This window comes from Vigna angularis, chromosome 7, assembly GCF_016808095.1.
Source record: "Vigna angularis cultivar LongXiaoDou No.4 chromosome 7, ASM1680809v1, whole genome shotgun sequence".
Lineage (NCBI taxonomy): Eukaryota > Viridiplantae > Streptophyta > Magnoliopsida > Fabales > Fabaceae > Vigna > Vigna angularis.
This window is the reverse complement of record NC_068976.1, coordinates 23,053,554-23,071,592: the sequence shown is the minus strand read 5'-3', so window position 1 is coordinate 23,071,592 and position 18,039 is coordinate 23,053,554. Positions and strand designations below refer to the sequence as shown.

General features: G+C 36.0%; 5 protein-coding genes across 11 annotated transcripts; 3 read left to right on the top strand and 2 right to left on the bottom strand.

Annotated features, from left to right (window-relative positions):
* LOC108338150 (pentatricopeptide repeat-containing protein At3g02650, mitochondrial) lies at nucleotides 1–6,834 on the bottom strand. 5 transcript variants are annotated; one of them, XM_052880901.1, is made up of 3 exons: nucleotides 5,015–6,834; nucleotides 4,031–4,210; nucleotides 1–320 (listed from the first exon to the last, which is right to left on the bottom strand). In XM_052880901.1, exon 1 carries the CDS (start codon nucleotides 6,683–6,685, stop codon nucleotides 5,039–5,041), a length of 1,647 nt encoding a protein of 548 aa, XP_052736861.1. In that variant the 5' UTR covers nucleotides 6,686–6,834; the 3' UTR covers nucleotides 1–320; nucleotides 4,031–4,210; nucleotides 5,015–5,038. The 5 variants fall into 5 exon arrangements, with proteins under 5 accessions (XP_052736861.1, XP_017430371.1, XP_052736858.1 ...); XM_017574882.2 differs by lacking the exon at nucleotides 1–320 and adding an exon at nucleotides 355–3,747; XM_052880898.1 differs by lacking the exon at nucleotides 1–320 and adding an exon at nucleotides 355–3,747 and having other exon boundaries at nucleotides 5,020–6,834.
* Nucleotides 617–2,670, top strand: LOC108338149 (protein LYK5). The gene has a single exon (XM_017574881.2). The coding sequence runs from the start codon at nucleotides 617–619 to the stop codon at nucleotides 2,600–2,602; it is 1,986 nt and encodes a 661-aa protein (XP_017430370.1). The 3' UTR covers nucleotides 2,603–2,670.
* Nucleotides 6,835–8,018: 1,184 nt separating the features above from the next.
* LOC108336552 (sufE-like protein 2, chloroplastic) lies at nucleotides 8,019–9,015 on the top strand. Its single transcript, XM_017573029.2, has one exon. The coding sequence runs from the start codon at nucleotides 8,148–8,150 to the stop codon at nucleotides 8,970–8,972; it is 825 nt and encodes a 274-aa protein (XP_017428518.1). The 5' UTR covers nucleotides 8,019–8,147; the 3' UTR covers nucleotides 8,973–9,015.
* A 3,351-nt stretch (nucleotides 9,016–12,366) lies between these two features.
* On the top strand, nucleotides 12,367–16,153 carry LOC108338496 (protein NRT1/ PTR FAMILY 6.4). Its single transcript, XM_017575404.2, has 5 exons — nucleotides 12,367–12,553; nucleotides 12,656–12,779; nucleotides 12,873–13,090; nucleotides 13,315–13,862; nucleotides 15,131–16,153. The coding sequence occupies exons 1-5, from the start codon at nucleotides 12,551–12,553 to the stop codon at nucleotides 16,002–16,004; spliced, it is 1,767 nt and encodes a 588-aa protein (XP_017430893.1). The 5' UTR covers nucleotides 12,367–12,550; the 3' UTR covers nucleotides 16,005–16,153.
* Nucleotides 16,154–16,230: 77 nt separating this feature from the next.
* On the bottom strand, nucleotides 16,231–17,766 carry LOC108338497 (uncharacterized). Of its 3 annotated transcripts, none has more exons than XM_017575407.2 (4): nucleotides 17,490–17,766; nucleotides 17,051–17,163; nucleotides 16,636–16,829; nucleotides 16,231–16,543 (listed from the first exon to the last, which is right to left on the bottom strand). In XM_017575407.2, exons 3-4 carry the CDS (start codon nucleotides 16,825–16,827, stop codon nucleotides 16,412–16,414), a joined length of 324 nt encoding a protein of 107 aa, XP_017430896.1. In that variant the 5' UTR covers nucleotides 16,828–16,829; nucleotides 17,051–17,163; nucleotides 17,490–17,766; the 3' UTR covers nucleotides 16,231–16,411. The 3 variants fall into 3 exon arrangements, with proteins under 3 accessions (XP_017430896.1, XP_017430894.1, XP_017430897.1); XM_017575405.2 differs by having other exon boundaries at nucleotides 16,636–16,835; nucleotides 17,490–17,765; XM_017575408.2 differs by lacking the exon at nucleotides 17,051–17,163 and having other exon boundaries at nucleotides 16,636–16,835.
* Between the last annotated feature and the right edge of the window lie 273 nt (nucleotides 17,767–18,039).

Genomic DNA, 18,039 nt, shown 5'->3' with positions numbered 1-18,039 from the left:
TCCATCTGTCTTCTACTGCTAAAAACAAATAATTTATTTCATGTCTCCACGGACATTTGCTTCTTCTCTCCTTCTACCTGTTATATATAACTTTATTTTACACTCCCTTTGTTTTCATTTCAAATTTTCTTCTCGTTATATAATTTCCAAGCTAATAAAACAGTTGCGTGTGTGACGGCTACATTGTCCAACCACATAAGCCACGGAATCTTGCAGTTTGTCTCAAGTCAAACTACATTTATCTTCCAACTTGTACAATTCAACATCGTAGCAGAAAAGAACAAGACATGTTCATACTTACTTCACACCTTCCAGAAGAACTACAAAGAAATCCAGCTCATTATTAAAATGCTGTTTTACCCGAAAGAACAATTATTCAAAGTGAACATTAATGTGAATCTCAGTAAAAATAAGCACAGCATTTCAAAGGTGGAAAATTCCAAAAACAAAACGAGTTTGACCGGGTCTCCACCCCATTCCATACGGTTTTTTGTTTGCAACACAAAAAATTGAAACTTGATAACACAGAGTAACGCGTTCTTTGAATTTAAGCTCAACATACCCTCCAAATCAAGAAAGCACTCATTTTTTTTTTGTTTTTCTTCACCACTCAAAAATGGCCACCGGGGTGTGGCCCGTAGCCGCCGTATCACTGGTGCTCCTCCTCTGTTCCTCCATCCCAAAATCTGAATCCCAACAAGAGTACGTCAACAACAAACAACTAAATTGCTCCCAGCACGAAACCAACGCCACAAATGGCAACCTCTGCAACAGTGTTCCATCATGCGCATCCTACCTCACCTTCAAATCTTCCCTCCCAGATTACACCACCTCTATCTCCATCTCTTACCTCCTCAATTCCAGCACCTCCGCCATGGCCGCCGCAAACAACATCACAGATGTCCAATCCATCCCCGCCGAAACCCTCATCACCGTTCCCATCAACTGCTCCTGCTCCGGCCTCTACTATCAGCACAACGCCTCTTACAACATCAAAGTACAGGGCGAAACCTACTTCTCCATCGCCAACAACACATACCAGTCCCTCACCACGTGTCAGGCTCTCATGGACCAAAACACCTACGGTGAACGTGACCTCGTTGCGGGTCTCGACCTCCACGTGCCTCTAAGATGTGCCTGCCCCACCCAGAAACAGAGCGAAGCAGGGTTCAAGTACTTGCTCACTTACTTGGTTTCTCAAGGAGAAACGGTTTCTTCCATCGCTGAAATCTTTGGTATTGACCAACAGAGCATCCTCGAAGCAAACGAGCTTTCTGATACCTCCTTTATTTTCTACTTCACGCCGATTTCAATTCCTCTAAAAACAGAGCCGCCAACGAATTTACTGAGAGCAGCGGCTCCCCCGAACGACTCCCCGTCACCGCCGCCTCCGGCGGCGGAGGAAGACTCGGACTCTTCCAAGAAATGGGTCATTATCGGAATCGTGGTTGGGGTTGTTGTGCTGCTTCTTGTCTGCGCTGCTCTATTTTTCTTCTGTTTCTATCGGCAGCGACGGGTACAACAGCCATCGCCGACTCCGGCAGCGAAGGCTTTCTCGGGCCCCACCCAGAAACAGAGCAACGAAATGACTCTTCCGACGTCGCAGTCGTGGTCTCTTTCTTCGGAAGGGATTCGTTACGCGATCGAGTCGTTGAGCGTGTACAAGTTTGAGGAGTTGCAGACGGCGACAGTGTTCTTCAGTGAAGAGAACAAAATCAAGGGTTCTGTTTATAGGGCTTCATTCAAGGGTGATTATGCTGCGGTTAAGATTCTCAAAGGGGATGTGTCGAGTGAGATCAACATTCTCAAGAGGATTAACCACTTCAATGTTATAAGATTGTCGGGTTTTTGTGTTCACAAAGGTGACACCTATCTGGTGTACGAGTTTGCCGAGAATGATTCTCTCGAAAATTGGCTGCATAGTGGTAATAAGAAGTACGAGAATTCGGTGTCTCTGAGTTGGGTGCAGAGGGTTCATATTGCTCATGATGTTGCTGACGCTCTTAATTATCTTCATAACTATACCAGTCCTCCTCATGTGCATAAGAATTTGAAGAGTGGGAACGTGCTTTTAGATGGGAATTTCAGGGCAAAGGTTTCGAATTTTGGGTTGGCGAGAGCGGTGGAGGGTGAAGGGGATGACAGGGGATTTCAATTGACAAGGCATGTGGTGGGGACTCAAGGGTACATGTCACCTGAGTACATTGAGAATGGTTTGATTACTCCAAAGATGGATGTTTTTTCGTTTGGAGTTGTGCTTTTGGAGCTTCTTTCAGGGAGAGAGGCTGTTGGTGGGGTTAAGAATGGATCTGGGGAGCAGATGCTGTCGCTGACTGTGAATCAGGTGCTTGAAGGAGAGAACGTTAGAGAGAAACTTCGAGGTTTCATGGATCCAAATCTGAGAGATGAATATCCTTTGGAACTGGCTTATTCCATGGCTGAACTTGCCAAACGCTGTGTTGCTCGTGACCTCAATGCAAGACCACAGATTTCTGAGGTTTTCATGACTTTGTCCAAGATTCAATCCTCTACGATGGATTGGGATCCCTCTGATGAGCTTGAACAGTCTAGATCTGTCAGCCAAATTTCTGATAGCAGATAGATGAGGAACTTGGCGTTATGATATTGTCAATAGCTTCAATGGAATAAAGAGTTTTTTTAAATTTTGAATTCTTTGGTCTGTTGTGTGTCATATGGAGTGATGGCTGCTAGAACAAATTAAAGTCCACACTAACGCATTTCGACATATCATTCTTTAACATATTTGCTAACTCAATAAATGATGTTGTCTTGTTTATTAATGATGATATTGATACCAAATACTACTACTGAAAACAGTTCAGCTAGGACTAAAAGCAAGGATTTCAATTTGTATGTTCTCTATTTCTTTTCGTGGAATATGTTTTACTTCAGAGTAACAGTATGTGAAACGTGAACATTGGGATTTTTTTTGGTTTATTATTGAGCCTTTGATTCCAGATGCATATAAGTGCAAGACGCACGGCTTCTTCATATTTATATGACAACGTAATTTGTTTACGTATGATCTGGAAACTACTGTTTTTGTTTTTTTTTTTTAAATTTATGTTTGATCGGGATTCCTTGACCTGAGTTACCTATTCAATTTTCGTAATCGAAAAATAGAATTGAACAAACAAAACGTGCTTCTGATGTTAGATTCCAATCCAACAGGTAATTGGGCACACTTCAATTTTTTAATTGTTTGACCTCTGCGGACTTCAAGCGTTTGGTTTTGAATGTTAATTTAGCCTCCAGAAATATCTGTTTATTGTTTTCTTTCCTTATAAGTTATGTGCTGTTGTCTAATTCTCATTGAATGATTTGTCTTCCTTAAAAAGGATATTTCAGACATACTCAACCAACATAAATTGATTGTTAGAGGGAATAAAACCTTTGGTATTCATACCTAAACCCAAAGTGTTTTCCAAATGGTCAGATTTGATTTTTAGCAACATTTTAGTTGCACACGAGTAGTGCTTTGAGAACATAGAAAGCAGAGTTCAAGGTAGCAATTTGTGAAAGTACTCGGCTATAGAAGTTGTCTGCACAAACTGAGAGCTAAAATTAGATTGATCTAATACCTAAGTCTTGGTCCTTCCAAACCAAGATGACCACGTTCCGAATGCAGCAAATATAGTCAAAGCTAAGATGGAACAACATCTACAGTTAGATTGTAAAATAATGTCACCATACAACATGAAGACCAAGTTTCGGAGGAGACTGACACTGTCACAGTCAAATTAACTTAATGGTCAGCATCTACTTTGAACAAGTAATCAAAACATTATATACCTAGAAGCCTTTCATATAATATATGATTAATCTCAAATTGATTCAAATTGCATACTAATTGAATATTCAGTTATTTGTAGGTTTTAAATGTTTAATATTTGTTTAGATAAACGAATAGGAACTAAATTATTTCCAAGAAATGTTTCTTTTTTCTGTTTTACCGAGACAAGAGCAACTGGATTAGAGGCTGCAATTGGAGAAACAATTTAACATATACCTGAAATAAACTATAAGGAAGGCTAACTCAACCGAAGGCAGTTGATGACGGAGAAAATGAGGTTGAATACTTTTGTCAATGCGTGTTGACTTGGAATGTGAAAATTAAGTATGCAGAATGCTAAGCTCATAGCTCCATACCCAATTTAACAAACCAGAGTTTCGTCTTTTTTGATCAAACCTGCCCAAAACATAAAAATTAAGAATTTCTGTCTCCAATATACAAACAAACTCAGTAAGTTTAATGCTACTTGAGTTATTTCTTTTTTTTAAAAAATAATTGCTTCTACTTTTTCAAACTTCTTAGCCTACCCAAAGTTGTATTTATCTTTCTTTTTCTTTAACATAATTTAGTTTACCTCCTCGTGGCTAAAACCAAAGCAAATAAGCAACAACTTAGGAAAGGATCAAATGTACGTAGTAGAGAAGTAACACTACACAGCATGGGTTACTACAACATACGGTATCAACTAAAAGTTACCCCCTGTCATTGAAACAAGTAAAATATATACTACTATATTCATTTTCCTAGTAAGCAATCAAAGACTTCATATAATTAAGGATCACAAATTAATCTAGGAAGAGAATCCTGATCCACCAAATACAGCAAATATGGTAAGGCACAAAGCCTTACGAGTCTATATATAACTAGTATGCAACCTTTTTCATGGTCAGTGTGTGTGAGCCTGAAGAGGGAAGGGTGCAAACTGATTCTTATCCAACGCAATCCCATATCATCGAGAGCAATAAAAAAAATGTTGATCACAACGTTATGCAAAAGAAGGAAGAATATAAAACATGGCCAACTCAATTCAATATTATAAAACGATAAATAAAAAGAGCAGATTAAAAACATCAAACACATCAACAATCACTTCTAAAATTTTCTCCTCTCAATTATTTTTGCTTTGAGACTGCAACTTCCGATCAAAATAGTATGCTAATAATAACAAAAAAAAAGAGTTACAACTACCCGGCCACTCACATAACCTGAAACAGTGAACTATGTTTACGCCACTGCAGTAATGCTCTCACCCTCCACAATCTCCTTCTCCAACTCCTTCACAGATCTAATCAAACCCCTCGTGATGCCCTTGAGATGCAAACCATTATCTTTCATTTCCTCAAGTAGCTTTTCCGCCGTTTCCCAATCCAAAGCCTTCAAGCAGAGAGACTGTATCAACTTCTCATACTCATCCACATTGGGGCGAACGCCATAATTTTTCATCTCTGAGAATAAATTCAAAGCCTCATCAAACCGTTCCAACTTGCAATATCCACGAATCAGGGTGTGAAACATCACGGGGCCCAACTTAACATGCTTCTCTTTCGCTTCTGCCAAGATCTTCCGAGCCTCCTCCATCTCCCCACCATTTGAATAACCACTAGCAAGAGAAGTATAAGTGTACACATCCGGTCTCAAACCCCTACTTTCCATCAGCTTCATGGTCTCCACAGCTTTCCCAATTTCACCAGCCTTTGAATAAGCTGTGACAATGAAATTGAAAATATCATTCCCAGGCGGCGGCCCATCCTTAATCATCTTTACCAATAACTCCTTGGCTTTATCAACTTCCTTAATCCTACACAATGCCCGAACAACCGCCATAAACGGCTTTATTGCACGCTCCCTGTTCTCCTCAGGGATATCCTCCAACATATCCAAAGCCCATTTCACAGTTTCATCTTCTCCACAGAGCTTGCCAACCAAAAAGCTAACCGTACTCATCGGTGGCCGTTTCCCTTTCTCCATTGCCACCACATACACTCCATGGGCCTCCTTAGCCTTCTTGCCCTTGCACAACCAAGACAAAATGACACCAACTTTCTCGCCATCAGGCAACGCCTGTGCATCAACCATCTTCTCACAAACCCCACAAGCCCAATCATAAGCACGCCGCCGACAAAGCGCCTCGATTGTGATGTAATACGTGTCTGCATCCGGCACACACTGAAAGGCCTCAAATTTATCAAACACCTCCAATGCAGCTTTCCCTTTCACCAACCTCGAGAAGCAAAGTATCAAATCGTTGAGAATCCTCACATTGAGGATTCCACTCTCCTTCTCTCCAATCTCCTTAACCAAATCCCACAGCGAGTACGCCTCTTTCTTCCTCACATCATTTCCACATATGGCCAAAACAAGAGACTCCACCATTGGGGTGGTCACCTCCAATGATCTCTCACTCCATGCCCATCTGAAAAACCTTATCAGATTCTCACCCAAAACAAGCGGATTTTCGATTACTTTTGTCACCAATTGTTGATGCAGAGTCAAATCCATGTCATCCAAACACGACTCAAAGGACCCATCAGCACTCGTTTGAAGAAGACGTAGCACACTCTCCAACTTGTCCACGTCAATCTCGTACATGTCTCCTTCTACATAAGTGTCTTCTTCTACATAAGTGTCTCCTTCGTCTACGCGCTGTCTGTCACCGCCGTTTTCTGAAGAATCCGGTGAGAGCTGTGGGAGCTCATCATCGACGGTGAGCGTGGAATCGGTGGCGAAAAATCGAGGGTTGTTGAGAATTTGAGGGAAACTTGATTTGGGGATTTTGAAAAAGATAGGGTTAGAGATGCGTTGGTGAATTGATGAGCAGTTGCGAGCACCAGCTACGGAACGTGTTGCTCGGGCAAGTATCCGCGTCCACATTCTTCTTCTGCAGAATGTGTTAATGTGATGCTTTCTTCCACTGTCTTCTTCCTCGTCTTCACAGAAGATTAAACCTAAAATTATGAACTTCCATGTGTCTTTACACTATTACGACGCCGTTTTGAACCACTTCGCCTATTTCTTCTAAAAGCCCTTGCTCCTGCGGCCATTTGTACAATTCTTTTTTAAAAATGGTAAATGTCAAGAATTTTGAGGATCCGATTAAAATATTTTAAATTTTAAATAAACATTTAATATTGCTAAATACTTATTTAATAAATAATAACTTATAACTGTTTAACATATAATATATATTAAAAATTAATAAAAAAGTATAAAAATTGAATAATTCTAACATATATTAAAAAATATATGTATCATCATGTGATGTAATGGACGAACTATTGTATCACTTGATGCATTCTTGTTAATTAAATAATTTAAAGGAAAGAAAACGAACCATTGTATTGCACTCCAAAAGTAATAATATATATATAACATATAACAAAGCCCAATAAATGTTTTACCGTTTGATAAAAATAATAACTATTTTTTGTGAATATAAAATTAATAAATGTATCAATACTTAGTTGTTCTTACCAAACATAAATTACCAGTTATTGATTTAAGTGGTAACCAGATTTGATATCTTATTCAAGTTTTAAGATTTAAGTATTTATATGAAAAATATATGATTGAAGGATTATATATCTAGTAAATGTTGATAGTCGGTGAAATGAAATTTATTTTATTTTAATAATTAAGATAAAAATAGTTGCATTTAAACTTTTAATTAATTTAATATATGTACCATAAAATTTATATTGTTAGTTTTTACAAAAAAAATAATTTAAAAATCACTCATTTATTGAATTTGATATTTAAAAAAAAAAGAGACAAACACTATACTTGTTATTGGAGTGATTAATTTGACCCAATTTTTTTATTTAAAATATTAGCCTAGTGTTGCTAATATAGCATCACAATGAAAGCAGAATGTGTTGTATGTAAGCATCACGAGTTAGGGCTCATTTGGAATGGGCTGCTTCTTCCTGCACTCCCCTTTTTTCTTCCAGCAGCCCCTCCTTTCCAAAATACAACAAAAGAGCATAGAGGAAGGTTGCGAGTGTTATTAGTCCATTGAGCATTACTTTTTTATTTAGGGTAAAATTTGCATTTCTCTACTTGAATGAAGTTGCAGGTGAAAAACAGGGGGTGCAGGAAGAATTTGTCATATAACGTGGTTGTTGAAGTTTAAAATAGGTTTAATTGCTTTCTTAGGCCTCGTGTAATTCATCTTCGTTTTTTAAAAAGTTAAAGTTTCATTTTTGTCCTTATGTGATATAAAAATGTCTTGAATTCAAACATAACAAAAATTTGTGTCAACGTAATCATTTTCATTAAATACAGTTAAGTGACTGATTATTTCGGACTTTGAGAATTAAAACGTGCCAAATTAAAAATGGTTTTATCAGCTGCAGTCACAGCAACCACCCTATTCAATCCATTATCATCATCATCTTCTTCTTATTCTTTCAGTTCCCCTATTTTCCCAAAACCTAACACCTTCGCTCCTTCCAAATCCGACGCCGTTAACGCCCTGTGCACCAAACCCAAACTCCGATTCAACGTCGCCGACAAGCTAAACAACATCGCCTCCGAGTTCACCTCTCTCTCCCAACCCATCGACCGCGTCAAACGCCTTCTCCACTACGCCTCCCTCCTCCCGCCCTTCCTTGACGCCGACCGGGTTCCGGCCAACCGAGTCGTCGGCTGCGCCACCAAGGTATGGGTGGTGGCTGAGATCGACGAGCGGCGGAGGATGCGCTTCCGCGCCGACAGCGACTCCGAGATTTCGAAAGGCTTCTGCTGGTGTCTGGTCTGGATTCTCGACGGCGCGAAACCCGAGGAGGTCCTCATGGTTGAGAGGGAAGATTTGGCCGACGTCAATGTCGGATTGGGGATGAGTCTCAAGGCTCACTGCCGCCAAAGATTTGCTCTGATTTCACTTTTTCCCTCTCACGCAAATTTTGTAACAATAGTTTTTCATCTTCTCTTAAACTTGCCTTGGTTTTATCGCATGTTTGATTATAGCAATGCAAATTCCATTCTATCGGGATATGCTGGACATATATCTATTTCCTCTTCGAATCTCAGTTTTTATTATGCTGCTACTTTTTATAGTTTTTTATTATCATCTTCTCCTCATATTTCATACCGCCAAAAATTATATTTATATGACCACTTTCCTGATCAGTTTGTAGTTACAGATGCTTGTAAAACCTAGATATTCCACGGTTGACATGTTCTTAAAACATGATTCACGTGAGCAGTGTGGTGGTACTGACGTAAACCTCTCTATTGCCATGTTTTAACTCTCTTTTCTCATGTTTTAATTCTCAAGTGTCAAATAGTCAGCCAGTTAATATTGTGTAGGAAACGAAGATGATTACATTGACACAAAGTTGACAATTTTATATCATGTGAGAACGAAAATGAAACTTTTTAAAAATGAGGATGAATTTGACACAATTCAACCAAAATGAGGAAGCAATTAAACCTTTAAAATATTTTCAAATTAGATTCTTTCAAGGAATTTTTTTTCTTCTTTCACCCATATGTTTTATTTTTCTAAGTTATTGCTTTCTGTTCTTCCTTATCTCTTTCTGTCACTGTTCTTTGCTTGTGACTTTTTTTCTTACATTTTCTACCTCTCAACTTTTCTTCATTTACATTTTAATATATCACATTGCATTTTGATAAGGGAACGCTTCCCTATAAGAAAACTTATCTTATTATTTATTTAGTATTTGAGAAAAAATACCCATGAATTTTTTTTCTACTCTTTTATATCCATATAGTTCTGAATATTTTTGTATTTTATTTTTTAATAAATTTATGTAAATGTTTTTTAAAAAAATTTAAAATATAAATTTAGTTTAAAATATTAATTTTTAAGTATAACTTCAATCAAATTACTTAATAAAATAATAATATAAAAATTTTATTCTTTTAAATGTAAATTTAAATAAATTGTGTAAGGATATAATATTTTAAAAAAATAATCTTTTATAAATAAATTTAATTTTATAAGTCTAAATAAAAATAAAAATATATGAAATAAACTTATATAATTAATATTTTTTATTAATAATTTTATTTTGATTACTTAAATTTTAAAAAAATACTTAAATAAAATTTAGTACTAATTTTTAATAAATAGAAAAAATTAGCGAGTCAAAATTATGATACGAGTATTTGTTTATCCTAAAATAAGTAATTATATATATATATATATATATATATTATTTGTAAATATGTATTAAAAATTTATTTAATAGACATTACAAATTTTACTCACAGACGTGTACGGGTAAGACTTCTTTTGTCATACATACTCTAATTCTTTGAAAGACTTTGGAATCTATAAGTTGAAAAATATAACTTCACGTTGTGCAATTCAGAAACTTTTTTGTGAAAAATAACTACTTTTCGATTATACAGTCAGAAATAATTTTTTATACAAAAAAAAATACTTCCAACCAATGTAATTTTGTAATCCAAAAGTGAAATGTTTTTTTCTAAATTACACGACCGAAGAACTATTGTTATACAAAAAAAATTGACTTTTAAGTTTTACAATTTAAAAAAAAAGCCTTTAACTTTCATATTACACAATTTAAAAAGATTTTACTTTGAAAAATTTAAACAGAAGAGACAAAATAGAGATTTTCATAAGAAAAGTATAAGATTGCATAAAACCAGTTTCACAATAATTTTGTGACTATCGACTGAAGAAAGAAAAAACAATAAACTTACGTCTCTCAAAATATAAAGTCTCTCTATTTTACTTACTATTTAAATCACATCACAACAACACAAACTTGTCATTTAAGAAAAGTACACAAAACATCTACGATTATCGTCAAATTATAATCTTTGTCTGTTTTTCTTATAAACATGTAACTTTTACCTGTTTTGAACTCTACCGAGAAGCTAATCTTTTAAAAGAAAATATTTTTTAACAATTATTTTTACAATAGCTTATATTATAGTTTATGATTGGTTTATTTTAAATATACAAATCAATAAAATAATAACATGTTATGTATTGTTAAAAAAGTGATTAACATATGCTTCATAATATATCTCTCACAACAGAGATATGAAGTGAAAAGACAAGTTGTTATCATCTTTGTCAGATATTGGAGGGAACTTGAAGTTCTGTTGTGTCACGAAATTTATTTATCAATATTTTCTCTTGTGGCCCTTTTGATGACCATCAACATTGAAAGTGACAATTATCATAAAAAACATTCAAAGGGTCGTCTTTGGTTGCTGTATGTTGCTGCATACAACAGCTTAGCTTCACTTCAGCCACACACTGCCACGGACGCACCATGCAATCGCATTCAATGATTTTTCAGAAAATCTAATTAAATATTAAACACGTTTATTACATGAAATAATTATTTGAAGTTATCTATTAAGATATATATCTCAATATTTTATTTCAATAATAGCATTTTATGTGAAACTTACAGAATACACTAATTTCTTTTTCTTCTTATGTGTAATACATTAATGATATAATCTGCTGCAATTTATAACTCGTGTGTGTTTAAACATTAGAGATGAAAAGTGAGACAGTGAGAAAGAAATTGAAACGAAAAGAAATTTGTTTAAATTAAGTGAAAGAAAAATTAAAATTACTGATTTATTACATTGCCAAACTCAATGTGTCTTCACTCATTTTTTTTCCCTTTCAAACCAAATACTTTGAAATATCTACTTTCATTTCTTTTCCATTTGTTTCTCTAGTTAGTTTCCTTTCTCTGTACTGAACAAATGCTAACCTTTTTTCCTTTTAACCTTGTACCTGTGGGTCTGAAAAGGAATTCAATTATTTCAACCAAACTTAACAACACTTCTAATTCAAAATCTTATTACAATAAATTTAAATTTACTTGTCATTCAACTTTCTTATTTTTAATTAGAAATATTTAAACTCACGTTTGGATTCTTAACCATATTTTATTTTATTAGACTTCAACATTAAAGAAGAATTTGACTCTAATTTGCAGAATTTCTTAGAATCATGCATTTTGGATTGTTAAAGTTACCAACAGACAACAGTTCAGTCACTCACATGCACATCGTATTTTGATTATGTAATTGCAGTTGGTCCCATTTTGCAATGTGCAAACCTTGCCTTTGATCTATACATACTCAAGAGGGTGTGGTTTCGTGATTGCAGATTCATGAGGAGCATTTTTTCCTTTACTAAATGTGTAAGTCGTAGTAGGTGATGAAGTATACCAATGCATTTAGTCTCTGGCTTCTAGAAAAGATACATCACAGCTTTTGAACTAAAACTACTGTTAAAATTTTCTGATGCAACAGACAAACGTACCTGAATCCACCTTCATCCAATTAACTGTTCCTATGACACGCTAAATACTTTATCAAGCATCATGAGGATATGAAGAAATGGATTTGTACATGCTCTTCTTTTTCAGTTGTTCATTATAAAAGTGACTTTGTGATGGCACATATGGAGTGGCTATAGTGTTCTATCACTTTCCAAGTGTTGCTTTCATTGGGCTGAGTACGGCCTTAAGCCACACAACCAAGGATAGCCTATATAACTCCAAAGCAACCGGACACAAACTTTGCAGATTCAGCATTTCAGGCCACTCATCTCATCATGTGGACCTATTGTAAACTAGTTCTTATCATTTTCGTCCTTTCCATGACATAGCTAATTCTACATTTTCTCGGCACTACTATTTAGAAACTCTTGGAGCTGAAACACTCACACCACATTCAACTCTCTGCAGTTACTCCTCCACCAAAACATAAAACATGGTGTTAACTTTTTTCCTAGAACTTTGTTTATTGTTCAAAGCTTGTTTTATACTTTGTTGATGTCTTAATGATTTTTCACTTTTCCCCCTCTGTTGTTTATAGGTTCTGGTTGCAAGTCATGGAGAGGAGGAAAAAGGGGCAGAAGGCATTGCTGCTGTGGATTTTCGAGGCCACCCAGTAGACAAGACAAAAACCGGAGGATGGCTTGCAGCAGGGCTCATCTTAGGTTCATATTCATCTCAATCCATAGAAATTGGAGTCATGTTCTCAAGGTTGAACCAAATTTGGCTCCAACAAAATCTTTTTTTTTTTTGTGCAGGTACTGAACTGGCAGAAAGAATATGTGTGATGGGCATAGCCATGAATTTAGTGACCTACTTGGTTGGAGATTTGAATCTCCCTTCAGCTGATTCTGCCACCATAGTTACCAATGTCATGGGAACTCTCAACCTTCTTGGCCTTGTTGGTGGCTTCCTCGCTGATGCCAAACTTGGCAGATACCTGACTGTTGCCATATCTGCAACCATAGCTGCTGTGGTATGTTAAAAGATTTGCATATTTTGATACACTCAATAGTCACTCATTTCTTTGGCTTTTAAGCACACTTAGGCAACCAATTTTCTCCCTTCCCTTAAGGGAAAGTGGTTTTCAAGTGCAAAAAATATAAAATGAATACAAGAATGTTCTCTATTTACTCTAAACATCTTTCTATCTATACTAGAAGTCACGAATTAGTTTTCATGTCACTTCTCTTGGACCAGGGAGTGAGTTTGTTAACTGCGGCTACCACCATTCCTAGCATGAGGCCCCCCACATGCAGTGGTGTCAGAAAACAACACCATGAATGCATTCAAGCTACTGGCAAACAATTGGCTTTGCTATATGTAGCACTTTACACTGTAGCAGTGGGTGGAGGAGGCATAAAATCCAATGTCTCAGGTTTTGGGTCTGATCAGTTTGATACAACAGACCCGAAGGAGGAAAGGAGGATGATATTTTTCTTCAACAGGTTCTACTTCTTCATCAGTATTGGGTCCTTGTTTTCTGTAGTTGTCCTGGTGTATGTGCAAGACGACATAGGAAGAGGGTGGGGTTATGGGATTTCAGCAGGAACAATGTTGCTTGCAGTTGGTATTTTGTTTGCTGGCACGCCATTCTATCGATTCAAGAGGCCACAAGGGAGCCCCTTAACAGTTATATGGAGAGTGCTGTTTTTGGCTTGGAAGAATAGGGCTCTTCCTAACCCTTCACAGCCCTCCTTTCTCAATGGTTATCTTCAAGCCAAGGTGCCACATACTCAGAGGTTCAGGTAAATTTTCCAACCTCTTCTTCAAGCACTCATCATGTGGTTACCAGTAATTTGTATGAACCAAAATAATAACAAGGGTAAGTGTAAAAAGTTTTAGATTTTTCTTAAAGAACTTGGTTTTCAGTAACTAACCGTAACCGTAGTTTCCTAATGATTTATACACGGTTGTCTTTCTCTTCAATTATTGCATAGCAATGTCAAAAGAAATTCTTATTTTGTGTGGTTCTGATAATGATTGCTTACTTTCACGGGATTACTATTTCTATTAATATCTGGGACAACATGAGTGTTTTCTTATTGTCTCTTGAAAAGGACAAATTTTACGTTTGATTGAACAGTTTGTCCAAAAGGAAAAGGAAGTTGAAAAACGAAAAAGAAGACGCAGCGTCTGTTGGAATAGTATTTTGCTCTTCTCTTTATTATCAAAATTAATGTTGTAAAATGATTTTCGAAAACTTTTTTAGTAAACATGTTTGGTTTGGATTCTCCTTCTAGTTCTGCTAATGAAGACGTAATTTCTTCTTCACCCATCTTTGTCACCTTGGGGAACTAGAAAATGATATGCAGATACATCTCTCCCACTCACTCAAATAATAATGCAGACTTAGATCTCTTTTTCCATGGACACACTGCTCCGTACGTTCTCCACTCAGACTACCATCCTTTCAAACAATCACTTTATACAATTAATTTTTTATACAGTAAATATTAGGCTTCAAATTTTCTATTATATTCCTTTAATAATTTAACTAAATTATTAGATGAGAACTTTTGTTGAAGACATCAATCTTGATTTTTTTTTTAATGAAGATATTGCTACAAGCGTATACAAATGAAATTCAGAATCTGCTATATATATTACATTATATAAAAAAAATTATATTATATTTAAAAAAAATGCATTGCTTTCAAAATAAGAGTGATAGCGTAACGGTTCTCATTATCTATAGCCAATATTTAAAATTTTAAAGTATATATAACTTTTATTTCAAATAATATATTAAATGTAATTTTTATTGTATATATTGAGCGTAAACTGTTCAACATATTTAATACAAAACCTTGAAAAATAATATTGTAATTAAAAAGTAATAAATTATATTAACATTCTATGAAATCCTCGGGAAGTAGTAAAGCCAAAGAAATATTCTAGGAAATCCATTGATGTATATCTCCCTTCAAACCCAGTAATCTATAATTGAAATCATATATGAAGGATTTAACATAAACTAACGGGTACTTTCACTGCTTGGCACTTGATCGTACAGGTTCCTTGACAAAGCTGCAATTCTAGATGAGAACAGTTCAAAGGATGAAAACAAAGAAAATCCATGGATAGTTTCCACAGTGACTCAAGTTGAGGAGGTTAAAATGGTAATTAAGCTCCTTCCCATTTGGTCTACATGTATCCTCTTCTGGACTGTCTATTCTCAAATGAATACCTTCACCATTGAGCAAGCTACATTCATGAATCGAAAAGTTGGATCTCTAGAAGTTCCAGCAGGATCTCTATCAGCTTTCCTCATAATTACCATTCTCCTCTTTACCTCCCTAAATGAGAAACTCACTGTCCCCTTATCTCGGAAACTCACCCACAATGTCCAGGGGCTCACAAGTCTTCAGAGGGTTGGAATTGGACTATTTTTCTCCATCATTGCCATGGTTGTAGCTGCAATTGTTGAGAAAGAAAGGAGGGGGAATGCAGTAAAAAAAAGTACTGCAATAAGCGCCTTTTGGCTGGTACCTCAGTTTTTTCTGGTGGGTGCGGGGGAAGCATTTGCCTATGTTGGACAACTAGAATTTTTCATTAGGGAGGCTCCAGAGAGAATGAAATCAATGAGCACAGGACTTTTCCTATCTACACTTTCAATGGGTTATTTTGTCAGTAGCTTATTGGTGTCAATCGTGGACAAGGCAAGTAACAAGAGATGGTTACGGAGCAATCTGAACAAGGGAAGGCTAGATTACTTCTATTGGTTGCTTGCAGTGCTAGGAGTGCTGAATTTTATATTTTTTCTGGTTCTGGCAAAGAGGCATCAGTACAAAGCTCAGCATGGCATACAGCCTAATAACGGTGCAGAAAAAGAGCTTGTGCGTACAAATGATGTGATAGTTGGAGTTGATGGAAAAGAAGAAGCATAGGATACAGTTTTAAAATCTCAATTTGTTTGACCGAATATATGGTGTGGAAGAACTAAACACTATGCCCCGAATTTGTTTATTTTGATGTACTGTTATGCACTGTTATGTATTCAAAGATCAAAAAAAGACAAACTACATTGAGAGATGTTTCCTGAAGAAAAAGCAAATATGAGATGAAATGTAAATTCCCTGACAGAAAATATAAATAAATTAACCACTAGGCAGGTTTCACGAGCAGAAGCCTGAATTTGACTAATGTTATCAGTAGAAAACATTACAAAATTATAGATTCAACTACGACAATACCTTCAAAACAAAACTTTGTCCATTGGAGAAGAAAGCCTTAAACAATGGCATTAAATAGTTTTAGTAGCAAGAAGATAATATCCTTAAGAACACAGTGGACTTCATAAAGCATCAGTAAGCGAGGGAGGTTTATGACTTATGACCAGCGGAGGACGTAGAGCTCGGTGCGTTTCCTCCTTCTGTTTGCGGGCCTTGTACATTTCCTCTGTCTCAATAACAATTAACCTCTTGACCTATATTAATTACAGTGTTTAGCAATGTTAGTATCCACAGACACAAGTCCTTTCAAGCAGAAAATATATTTGGGTAGATCTTGTGCTAAAACCTGTTGGAGCATCCCCCTAACCGTAGGTGTGTTCCATCGCATGACAGTTCGATTGCATTTGCGTAGGCGAAGTGCTTCCAAAGTGCGCCTATGGAGCCTCCTGGTCCCTGGAATACCCCTCACCAAAGTTATGTAGAGATTTGGGCTCCAAGCAATTGGCACGCAAGCCTTGTATGCCTTGAACGCATTCATGCCTTCAGCTTGAAGCCAGAACAGAATTAAGAAACAAATCAAGTTAATATGACTTTCCTTCATTCTCTAACTAGATACCAAAATTTAACAATTATAATACAAATAAATAAAGATGAGTTACCTAAAAATCAGTATAATTGAGAAAAAAAAAATCAAAAGTTCACACACTTCATTCAACTGAACATTCGAAATTAAGTTATGTGAGCAGAACAGAAAACCTCACCTTGTAAAAATTAAATTGAAGAGACCTATGAAGAGTGACAAGTATATTCAAATGAAGTAGTGAAGGAAAGATAACCAGTCCTTTTGAAAAACCTTTTCCACTGAAAGGAGAACCTACAAACACACACATATATATGAAAATGATAATAAAATATTTAAACAGTAGATCAGACATTTCATCGAATAGGTTGCAGGCAAATAAGCAAATAGATTGAATTCCAATAATTACACCATCCCGCCAAATACGAGTTATTAACTAGCATTCAGTGTATGTAATACGGGAGACTCGATCATAGATACAAAGCAGAACATGATTGTCACAAATTGGGAAAAAGAGAGAAGGGACTAATCAAATAACTAACAAAATAACTACATGCTAACGGTGAATAGCTTCAGATTAAGAATCAAAATGTGAGAAAAAGAGAGAGGAGAAAAGAAACCTGACCGCCGCGGCTCCAAGTCTTGAGGCAAGCAGAGAATTTGTTGGCGTCGGAGAAATCGGAGTCGCCGAACTCGTGTTGGAGACTGAACTTGATCTTGGAATCGGAGGCAGACTCTGAAAACCTCTTCCGAGAGGAAGAGGTGGCCGCGGTGGAAGGAGGATGAGGTTCGTCTCGCGGAGCAGAGGTGAGGAAAGAAGAATCAAAACCAACACACCGGCGGTGCTTCCAAAGGGTAAAGAAATGAACAGCAACGCATGTAAAGCGCTTATGTTATTTTATTTTAATAAATTACTTTTAAATATATGGCACATTTGTTGTATTTGTAATTATATATAATATATCATTTATATCATTATGTACTAGATATTTCACTAGCTATATTGTTTAATATATAATCAAATATTTTATTTAATATTAATCGTATCCATAAAATATAATAAAGTAGTACAATATTTAATATAATAAAGTAGTATAATATAATATATATATATATATATATATATAATTGTTTTTTTTTTCATTATTCTCTCATAACTGTGTTTTATCA